Genomic DNA, 11,626 nt, shown 5'->3' on the forward strand with positions numbered 1-11,626 from the left:
GTAAAACCCATAACATTTTGGAATCATATATTGTAGGCCCTTAGGAAATCACATTAGAGCAGAATTTTCTAATGTATTCTCCTCAGTGTCACTCACAAGAATGAATCTATGTACAACATTAAGTTGCAGAAGATACAAGTTAGATAAAGATGAGCAGGGATATATTTTCTTCATGACTTTTCAGAACATTTATGATGCTTTTGTGCATTGTAAATTTCCAAAAAGAAAAAATGGTACATAATTTTCTCTAAAAGTCTTACTTTCAAATGTCATTTTCATGAAGCATGTCTAAGACATGGTGTTTTGCAGAGCTTTAGTTAAAGCCGACCTGGAAGTATTGCCAAAATCATGGTAAAAACATGTTTGGTTTCTGAATCAGATCTTCCCCTTCAACAATACAATTCAACTGCAGGGTACACTACCAGAAGTACCACTTACTGTTTTTGAGAATTTTTGTCCTTAGATACTAGATTGAATAAAAACCATACAGGCTTTTATTTCTTTCAGTAGACTTTGTTTGTCTTCTGTACATGCTTTACTAGTTGAAGCTTTCAAAGAAAAGTGACACTTGCAATGCCCAGCAGGTCCCCACAGTGAGACTGGAAATTATGGTATCTGTGATGTAAGATAAAAACAAAAGAAAGAAGAAATAAACAAGAAATACAAATACTTTTGTAGGATAGTACTCCAACTATATTTTTAAATTATGCTTGACTCCTTATGTGGTCCTAAATCAACAACTTAATGATTTGGGAATCTAGCAAGGTAGAGATTAAGTAAGTTCACACTAGAAATTTATAGCAGCATTAATACATTTCCTAGAAATATTTTGCCAATTTGGAATCTTTCTTCATAGAAATGTATATCCGCACAGTCTATTAGGAAGGGGTCTTTTCTAATTTAAACTTTAATATGAGAATATGTTTGCCTTTCAACCTGGATCACTTAGGTCAATAACTGGTGACTTCTACTCTCAGCATCTTTTATAACCTAAAGATTTTTTTTTTTAATTTCTCAACTTACCAACTGTTGTTTTATCGATATTCAAAAATAATTGAAAATTAATATATATGAATATGTACAATCATTTTGTAACAGTTAATAAGCAAGATAGCATATAATCTATATACTATACATCTGCATTATCTCATTTGCTTTCTTTTGTAACTATATCTGACTTTTCTAAAAGTTATTAGATATAACTTTATTTTACCAACTAAGGAAAAAATTTTCAAGTTGCTATGAAAATCTAATCTGCAATAATGCAAATATAACAAGAATAGAAAACTGTTATTTTGAAAATTTTGTATAGAACAAGATTATTTTAAAGCACTTGTAAGTTAGAGTTTTATTAAAATTATATGTGAAATGTGAGAGAAATTGATACAAAGAATATAGGCTTAGGGTGGAATGAATATTCCATATTTACACATGCATAAAAACACAAGATGAATATTTGTCCACAGGAAATTCAGGAAACTGATGTATTGGCAGAAATCCATTTTGAGAGTCCCACTCCACAGTCCTTCTCCCTGTTTTCCTCGGAGGGGCTGCATCCCATTAGCTGGGACCCCCTGGAGAACTGATAGCTGGTACCCCCTGGAGAACTGTGCTAGCCATTCACTCACCTGAGTTCCTCCATGCTATGGTCTCTTCTCAATTCTACCCCATAACCTTCTGACAGCCATGATTGGCCCCTCCAATGATCTGCTCTATGAACTTACCCCAATTTCTAGTCTTAGCTTTCTGAGTATGACTTAGTTTTGACTCCCAGGTATCACAAATGTCATTTTCCTTGACACCAACTGAAAGTTATAACCATAATTAAATAGGTAAAGTTATCTTTAGTCATCACTCCATATTTATGCCATCCCCTTCCCCTTTCAGATTCCCTGAACTCCACATCCTGATGATTGTCTACAACCTTGTTAGCCAGATACCTTGTAGAAGCCCTCGGCCACCACCCTTCCAATACTCTCTTGTGTTTGATGCAGCTTCTTCCATAGCCTATGACAGTGAGACCTGTTCCCTAATAGATAAACCGTATTTTCAGTTTAGACTTTTGCTACCAATGGGTGAAGTCCTCAAGGCAACTTTCACCTACTTTCTACTCAATTGATTAGTTAGGTTATTTTTATTCATATTTTCCTTTAACATTTTTTATTGTGGTGGAATCAGAGTTCATATCATAAAAAATTATTAATTTAAAATAAAAATATAAAAAACCTCTTTTTTAGTGAACCTTGTTAATGGCTTTTATAATACACTTGTCAAAGAGAGGCTCAAGAGAGATCTTAAACTGAGGTAAATTGGCATACTAAAGGAAGCAAAGGCCCACTTCATTTACCCTTACTATATGTAGAAGGATACTTACATCATTTTATAGGCTTTTGGTAAATGAAGTAGCAAAGTGGCATAACTTTTTATATTTCAAAGGAAACTTTATATTTGAAGTCTCTGATAACTCACTGATCCTCTAAAAATTTTTAAAGTCCCTTCCAGAAATGTAGCCATGCCAACAATGCTCACAGGTACAAATGCTCTCCAATAAAATCAGAAGAAAAAGGGAAATGTGAGGCAGAATATCTTGAATATTCAGTCCAAATTTGGGTCATTTTGCCCATAATAAATCTACTATAACAAGGCTGTCAATCACAATTATGCAGTGAAGAATGAAAATTCAGACCCTGTGATGGACTTTATAATCATGTGGAAGGCAGCACAGTGAAAGGTCAGCCCTGTTATTAAATTCAGGGGCCATAACAGACACCTTGGCAGTGGTGCTTCCAATGATGCTGGAACAACACTTCCTGGGTTTGAACCTCAGCTCTGTGTGACAGCAGCTATTTCACCACTCTAGGTCTCTGCCTTCTCTTTTCTTAAACAGACTTAATAATATTTTGTGGGGTTGTTATGAGGATTAAATGAGATAATCAAATTGCTTAGAACTATAGTTGATTATTATGGCTATTGGGTCGATGTAGGTCAAGTACTTTTATTGGTCATGTTATGTGCCATGAACTTGTTCTGTGGGCAGGTACAAGTCCATGCACATGTGACTTTGGTCCTACTCAATCACTTTAAGGAGAGAGGAAGCATGGCTAAGAATTTGTGTTAGTCAGCTTTTTGTCACTGTAACCAAAATACATGACAAGAATCACTTAGTAGAGGGATGAGTTATTTTGGCTCACAGTTCCAGAGAATTCAGTTCATGGTCAGAAAACTCTAAGGCAGAAACATGACAAAAGGGTGTGACAGAGAAAAGATGTTCATTTCATGGCAGACAATAAGCAGAGAGAAAGAGAGAGAGAGAGAGAAAAGCCAGGGACAGATATAGTCCCCAAGGCCACACCCCCTAGTGACCTACTTCCTTCAGCCACGCCCCACCTGCCTACAGGTTCCACTTAGTAATCCACTCAAATTTTAATCCATCAAATGATCAATTCACTGATGAGGTCAGAGCTCTCTTAGTCCAATATTTTCATTTCTGAACATTGCTGCATTACCTAGCCCACATACTTTATGGAGGGACATTCTGAATCCAAATCATACCGGAAGTGGTACGTTGGATATTCAGTTTTGTGTAGGGATAAAAATAAAGCAGGTCTTCCTACCTCTTCTGATTCAGAATTATGTATCTCTGCATAGGACAAATAAGGAGTATCCTCTGAAGTCCAACCAACTCAATAATGTTCCATGCTAAGCTACAAGTCTAGAGAATGGTCTTTAACCCACCATCCTGTAATAAAGTGTTCCTTTGCCTATGCTTGTATGTCCCTTGGGTTGAGTTTTCTGGTAAAGTCCAGAGTGCAGTGTTTCTTAGCACCCCGTCCTTCCACATACCATCCTTATTTTCTTAACATCATTGTAACCTCATGATTCTGAATTATAGTGTAAAAATAAGTAAACATCAGCTATAAGAAGAAAACATAATTTTTTAAGCCTCGATTTTTAGAGGGAGGCTTTATTTTCCTTTTAGGAGTCTCGTGTCGATCAGGCAAGACAGCACCCTTAATAAAACCACATCCCTGGGTTTCGTTGGTGTTCCAGCTCTCCATATAATCAGCACGCAAACAAACATTTATTTGGTTCAAATGGGACTCTTCTCTTTTTCTGTGCAAACACTACAGGATTCTGCCTTTTGTTTAAGCATGAGCTAAATTGGCTGTTTAAAGACTGGATAAACAGAATTTTGCCACAAAGTTCAGTGTCTAGAAACTTGCTCCTCTATAAAACATTCCTGATAGCATTTGCCAGGACAACTTTACTCATTCTAATCATTAAAAACTTAATTTTTCTCAGTCTTTATGTCTGTCATCCACTATTAATTATGCATATATTGTTTTGTTAATATTATTCAGATAAATATATTCTATGCATATTTCACTTATCTTTTCCATTGACTATAAGGATTTCAAAGGCTGAATTTTATTAATTCCACAATAAATTTTTGCTGCTTAAAATATTTATTAATTCATTTCACAAATATTTGTTGCGCACCCAAAATGACCTGGTATACTGAGGATGAAAATTCAGATAAGATGCTGTATCCTTAAAAGTCACAGTTTTTACTTTCATACTGCAAAACATGAAATATAGAAAATTAAATAGTGTTATGAATGTTCGAACTCTGTCTTACCAGAGTTAGAAAATAATTTTAATTGCAAAGGAGTCACAATTTCACTTCACATTCTAATAGAACCTTTTTTTTTTCTGCCCTCTTTCCACAGGATAGTGGCCAAAGCCTCCAAGAATCTCATGTCCACACAAAGCTTAGGGATTGTATTTGGACCCACCCTTCTGCGAGCTGAAAATGAAACGGGGAACATGGCAGTACACATGGTATACCAAAACCAGATAGTGGAGCTCATGCTGAGTGAGTACAATAAGATCTTCGCCTCAGCAGAAGACTGACAGACAAGACAAGTTACTGAATATGTTCACATCTGTCTTGATGCCTAATATTTTTACATTTCTGTAAACATATTTCTGAAATATTTTTTTCCTTTCAGGCGACAGATGCCTCATTTTGTGAAAACTTAATATGATTTTGTGCTTAAGTTCCAAACATTTGAATAAAATAATTGACAATATTTGTCTATATGTGTTCTACATTAACCCTTTCAGTACTGTTCCTGCCAGCACTTGTGGGAGCACATCCGGTATGTCTCACACTCATAAGTACTGTGCAGACTACCACAACCCTGAAGTCTAGACCCCTGGTGCTCCTGGTTGTAGGTGTGAGGACGTGCATGTGTGGATATGTGTGCAGAGTGAGTGTGGCTAAGAGTGTGTATACACACATTTACCTTCCCATGATCCATGCTGCACCAGGTGTGTCCCCACGCTCCTATGTGTCCACAGGCAGAACCAAAGCAAAAGCCCAGAACTGAGAAATAGAATGTAAGAGATCACGTTCTCAACCAAATAGATTATTTCACCTTTCAAGAATACTGTCTAGCTATTCTCATTGCTACATGGTGAAATTTATATATACAACATGTTGGATGGTAGTTTTTCCGGAGAAAAATGACAATTCAAAGCATTTTCTATTCAATAATTTGTTTTACAAACACTGTGGTGCCATAAACATACTAAATATATATAAATTAGAGGCAAAGTTAGTGCCCTGTGATTTTGATCCTTATTTTATACAGGAATTTCACGACTGTTCACTTTTTAATGTTAACATCCATTTTGAATCTTCATCAAACTGTATGTCTCCCTTTTCCCTGGCTATGTCATTTTATGTAGAATTTTTATTATGCTTCTGAGAATGCTTTATTGGTGAATTACATTAAATCCATCTAGAAAGAACTTTTTTTAAAGGCTTTTTTTTTTTATATGCCCTAAGGATTACTTGACTAGACTTGGATTGCTTTATCCATTTGATGGTTAGTTTCAGTTGTCATGGATAAACAAAGGGGTAACTGTCTAGAATATATCAAACATTGTTTTATTTTGAAAAGTATGCTCTAACTGAACACATCTCATGCCCGGTTTTATGAAAGTATTCTGCTGATAAAAATGTAGACTTATGTTTGACAGCTTTTTAATCAAATTCAAATGGAATAAATAAAACTAATCCAGGCCGATAAAGAGTAAGTCTAGTTATCGATTTGTTCATAAAATGAAAAATAAAGCATGTAAATAAAACGCGTGAAGCATGGATCCAAGAGCAAACACTTACAGCAATAATGAGCTCAGGGCATAGGCTCTGTGCATTGATGGGGTGTACATAGAGGAAGAGAGCGAGTCTGCTTAAGAGATAGTGAGATGTGCACACAGCGCCAGAATCCACAGAACTCCCTGAGGAAGGACAGGTTCATGGGCCTCTTTGTAATATCTTTATTTTAGCAAGGTACCAGTAAATGGGTTCATGGACAAAGAACAGAGAAGAATCCACAATAAATGCCGAAGTGTGGTTTCATTGAGTGGGATGCATATGTGTACCACAAAGCCAAGTAAAGTCACAGGAGGCTGAACCCCACAATCTAAAGTCACCAGTAATGGCAAGCCAACAGATTGGCTAGCTTTACGTGATTCTTATATGAGAAAATATAATTATGCCTTTCAGCAAAACTCAAAGACATGAAACAAGAGTGTCTGGCATTCTATTTTGTCTTTCTCATTTCCATGACATTCTCGGTTAGGTCTTCTCCAAGACTTTAATTACTTCTTTTTGAAGGGGAAGAGCAGATTTAGTAGTTCTAGCATTAACATCTTATCCCTCACATGATTCCATCTTTAAAGTTATTCTGGAAGCATCAGCCAGAGAGAAGTATCACTGAAAGCCAAATACAAGTGGCATTACCTGCTCTGAACAGGGACTCACAGGCCCTTGTCTCTGCTGCTTTCCAGATTTATAATCTTCAAAAGCTCCAGCTTCTTGATTTCCAATCTGATGGGATTTAGCTTGATTCAAACCCCAGCTGTGTCCTGTCCCTGCCTGCTAAGGGCATTTAATCAGAGAGTGTGCTTCCTCTCTGGAGAAAGACCATTCCAAGGTGCTGAGCCAAAATGCCCATCACAGGATCTGACTTGTACACATTGAAAGCACAGAAAGGGTTACAGCAGAAGGTCATCAGATTCCGTAACATCTCTAAGACAGGAATGATGGTCATATCGCTGTTCCAGGTTTTAAAGCCAAGAATGTAAGTATACTGGGTTGACTTACTAAGAGTTAGGTTTTATAAAGCTGATTAATATTCCCCATCAAGAAGTTATGAAAAGCCAGCAAACGCTTCTTAATCACCTCGTCTAAGCCAGACACAATTCTAAGCACTAGTGATACAAACATAAGGTATATACTTCTAAACTCTGTAGTTTGACTGCCTGGTGAGGGAGAGACTTGCCTAAGGATTAGTTATAGTTCAGTACAAGATCAGAGATCTTAGCCATCATGGCGACCATGTAGCCCCATGGTTCAGCACATATACATAGAAATGCTCAGAAGTTACTTTTGAATGAATGAGTGACCAGAGGCTGTTACAGCAATATTTAAGAAGTGCACTAATCAATAAGAGGATCAAACGACAAGTTGTACCCGAGGGAGTTAGATGATGCTTCACTGGGTAGGTAATCTGGAGGAGTTCTATCTAATCTTGACTGATGATTGAGATTTGCACCACAAAAACATACAAATGACATGCCGGAAAGTAAGGATGGCATGAATCAGAGTTGTGAAAGGCCTGACATCTTCAAGAAAAGTGAGAAGCTCAGTGAATAGGGGATAAAATGTATGCCTGACAATTTGGGAATACAGAACTAGAGAATGATGTTGAGGTCAAATGTAGGCCAAAATATTCAGGTTGTTATCCTACAAGCTAAGGCATCCAATGGAGTTTGTAAAATAAAAAAGCCATACAGAAACGTTTTTTTCTTAGAGAATCTCTAAACAGTAGGAAGAGATATATATCACTTGGGAGAGACTCCCAACTCTCGTGTGTATTGGTGTGTATGTGTATAATTTTAAACATTTGCTAAGAATACAATTTTAAGCTTGTATTCTGAAAGTCATTTCTTTATTATGATGAAGAAACATTTATGGAATGATCTATCAAAATGTATAAATGCATTCTACTGTCACGTACAACTAAGTAGAACAAAAAAAAATTTAATTTTTTTTAAAAAAAGAAACTCTAATCTAGTCCATACATTGAAAACACAAGTTTGAAACAGTCTCTCCGGAACGTCAAGCGGTTGGTGAATCCCTCTTAGCATGGCGTTCCCTCTCCAGCATCTAGGAGGTTGCCACTCTTTCTTATGGAAACAAAAAGCTACTTGGAGATGGTGTGTGTTCTACCTTATATGATGAGAGTCTGACTTTACTTAGCATGTGCCATATGACAGGATCACCATGCCACAGCTAGTAATTGAAAGCCATATGACGGTTCTCCCTATCCAATTAGAAAACAAAGGATCCAATTAAGAAAAATTAGAAAAGCTGTTAAAAGGAAGCAATCACTTGCCAATGGTGCTGTCCTTACAGTTTAACACAGTTAGAAATTGACCTGTACTTCTCTTTCCACATTTATTTTTGTGAATTATAAGTTAATCACCCTGTCAATTCCTAATTAAAAGGCCCTGCAAAGATTTCCATCCAAAAGGACTGTCACTAAGAGTTCTAGGTCAAATTGCTCTGTTGTCAAAAATGAGAAATAAAACCAAAACAATATCCACTCTCTCCTGGGAAACTCAAATCCTGTTTTTCTTTTCTTTTTCTTTTTCTTTTTTTTTTTTTTTCTGTTGTTGTCAGTTTTTGTTTTGTATTGTTTTGTTTTGTATTGTTTTGTTGTGTTTTGTCTTTTTCCTGTGGTGCTAGGGATGGAACCCAGGGTCTTATGTATGCTAAGTGAGTTCTATACCACTGAGTTATGTTCTTTAACCCAGAATTCAAATCTTAATATGCAAAAAAAAAAAAACTAATTTTCCTTTCTTCAAATATAATAATCACATTTTATTTCTTCAGTTAAAATGTTCATCTTATGGATAGATTTTTTTTTCTCTTTCTTCAAATCAAGGGTTGCAAATGCAGATGCTTAGTAGCCAGGTGGGTAATATAAATGCGTAAAGAGGAGCAAGCCATAGGCACGATGAAGTAGTAGCAGCTGGAGGAAGCTCAAGCTCCATGCCTGGCCAAAGGGCTGGTTTCTGCTCAGCTGGAGCCCATGTTGCTTATGTGGGAATGTGGGCCCAGTGTTGCCAGACCTTCAGATCTTCATGAAAAGCCAGAATTTCAGTCTACATGGAATCTGGTTTTTAAGGACTAAACAAAACATGTCTGAACAGACTCAGTCTAAGGGGATATATTTTTGTGATCTCAGTGTTAAACCTTCCATGCTGTAAAACTTGCTCTCCAGAAAATGGTAGTGCATGAAGCAAATTGTAGAGTTAGGTAAATGAGCCAGAGCAACCTGAAAGAGCAGAAAACAAGGAAAGTGTGTCAGGAGAACATGCTGTTGAAATCCTGGGGAAATCACTTAGTCTCAGTTTTCTCATGTCTTGCCTCTCAGGACTATCTAAGGAAATCATGTGAAAAAATTAAAAGAGGTAATACAGCATGAAATTATTAGTTGTCCTTAAAGGATGTAGGGACAAATTACTGCTTGTGGACCAAAAATAACTTTATGTTCTGAAGATAATGAGAAGAAAGTTTGATGCCAGGATCTAAAAAGTCTCAAATGTCATAACAAGATAGATTATCTTTCATGCCTAGTCAATTTTGAGACTCTGAAATACTGGAAAATAATATTGGTCAAATTATATTGTTCTATTGTGTACATGCACGAATATGTAACAACAAATCCCACCATTATGTACAACTCTAATGCACCAATAAAAAATATGAGAATTGGGGCTGAGGTTGTGGGTCAGTGGTAGAGCACTTACTTAGCATGTGTGAGGCACGGGTTTGATTCTCAGCACCACATATAAATAAATGAATAAAATAAAGGCCCATCAACCTCTAAAAAAAAGTTTTTTAAAATACATGGGAAAAAATTTTTGAGAACTTGAAGATCTTCTAGCAAGTATAGGTAGGTAACTTTATCAGAGTTGTAAAGATTCTTATGGCAAAATTGTGAAGTGGAATTTGAAGCAGGAAGAAATAGGTTCGATTGCCAGGCAAAAGATTATTGCTATAGTACTATTGTTACAAGTCTGAATTCAGACAGTGGCAGCAGATAGAGAAATTGATATTACAGGAGCATCATCCATCGGAACTTCCTAGAGGCTTTCCCACCACCTCTTGGTTATAAGGACTGAGTACAAAGCACTACTTTTTTCATAGAACTCCTTTAACAGGCTCATTTCTGACTTAATTTTTGGGTTGGGATGAGAGTTAAATCTGATATTATGGCAATGATTTGATATTCAATGATCATCATTTTAAGATATTTTTACCAAGTCATGCCCAAGTCAGATGAGGTACATGCTGTCAACACAAATTCCAGTTGGTCATGAGGTCTTTTTTATCACATCAGGCTGTAATTTCTCCCTCCTTTGTCTTGGGTCAATATTGCTTTTCTGGATCTCCAGAGGACCCCAAAAAATTAGTCTAGGAAAGGTTAATTTTGATTTATCGAATTTATAGAGTACTTGTTAAGTTCTTGTATGTCTTGTTTGATTTAACCTTCACCACAATTATGTGAAGGGAGATACTACTATTATACTTGATTTGTACTTGAGAAAATAGAGAGGAAAATTAATTGAAGTTGCACCTAGTGCAACTTTATGCACCTAGTGTCAGGTCGATATTCCAATCTAAATATGGTCCAGGAGGACCCTGCCTTAATCACTATACCATATGGTCACTCAGGAAATGGAACTGCAGGAAGGTAAGCACATAAACACCCCAAATATTTATATTCTATGTATGGCTACCTGATTGCCCTCCTGTTAACACCCTTGATGAGAGTTTTACTCTCACACTAACTTTCATGAAAGAACAAGAAACACAGACTCCCTCCATGGTTATAAGTAGATGGTTAAACCTCAATGGTGGTGTTGCTGTTGAGATTTTAATATTCATGTAATGTTTCATTTGCCTATATACTTTATAGGCACTGTACCGAACATTTGACTTCATTATGGAAAGGACAGAAAGAAAGTGTCTTTGCCCAAATCCTTAGAAATACCTGTTACCTGTTTGGGTGACTTTAACACCATCTAGATAATATGATATGTTACATTGTATTATCCAGTGTTGGACCAGTTATCATCCATCTATCATACTCACTAATACTACGCTGAAATTAAATCTGGCCCTTTAGGGGTCCTGTGAAAGATGAAAAACTGGTTCCCCAGCAGTCTTCCTCTTACTTATAATTGAAAAAGAGGCAGGCATCAAGGCACACTGTGTCTCATGCTGCCAGAGAGTGATCCTGAATCATTCAAATCTTGAGACTACAGGAACATCTTGTACAAAAAGATGACAATTTTCTGTAGTAGTGTTGTCAAAATGAAGATATCTAGCTGTCTTGGTGAGAGAACTGGCAGCAGAATCTCACACACACACACACACACACACACACACACACACACACCGTGTAGACCTAAGCATTTAATCTTTGTTGTCTTAGGCTAGAAGCAAAGCATTCAGGTTCCACAAAATTCTCAAGCAATC

General features: G+C 36.6%; 1 protein-coding gene across 1 annotated transcript in view; it reads left to right on the plus strand.

Annotated features, from left to right (window-relative positions):
- Arhgap15 (Rho GTPase activating protein 15) overlaps nucleotides 1–5,093 on the plus strand; it is a 587,323-nt gene extending 582,230 nt beyond the window's left edge. The window contains exon 14 of the mRNA XM_047547716.1: nucleotides 4,731–5,093. Coding sequence (XP_047403672.1) covers nucleotides 4,731–4,914 — 184 coding nt within the window. The 3' untranslated portion in view covers nucleotides 4,915–5,093. The remainder of the gene's footprint in view (nucleotides 1–4,730) is intronic.
- The last annotated feature ends 6,533 nt before the right edge of the window (nucleotides 5,094–11,626 follow it).

The sequence above is a fragment of the Sciurus carolinensis genome, chromosome 3 (assembly GCF_902686445.1).
Source record: "Sciurus carolinensis chromosome 3, mSciCar1.2, whole genome shotgun sequence".
Lineage (NCBI taxonomy): Eukaryota > Metazoa > Chordata > Mammalia > Rodentia > Sciuridae > Sciurus > Sciurus carolinensis.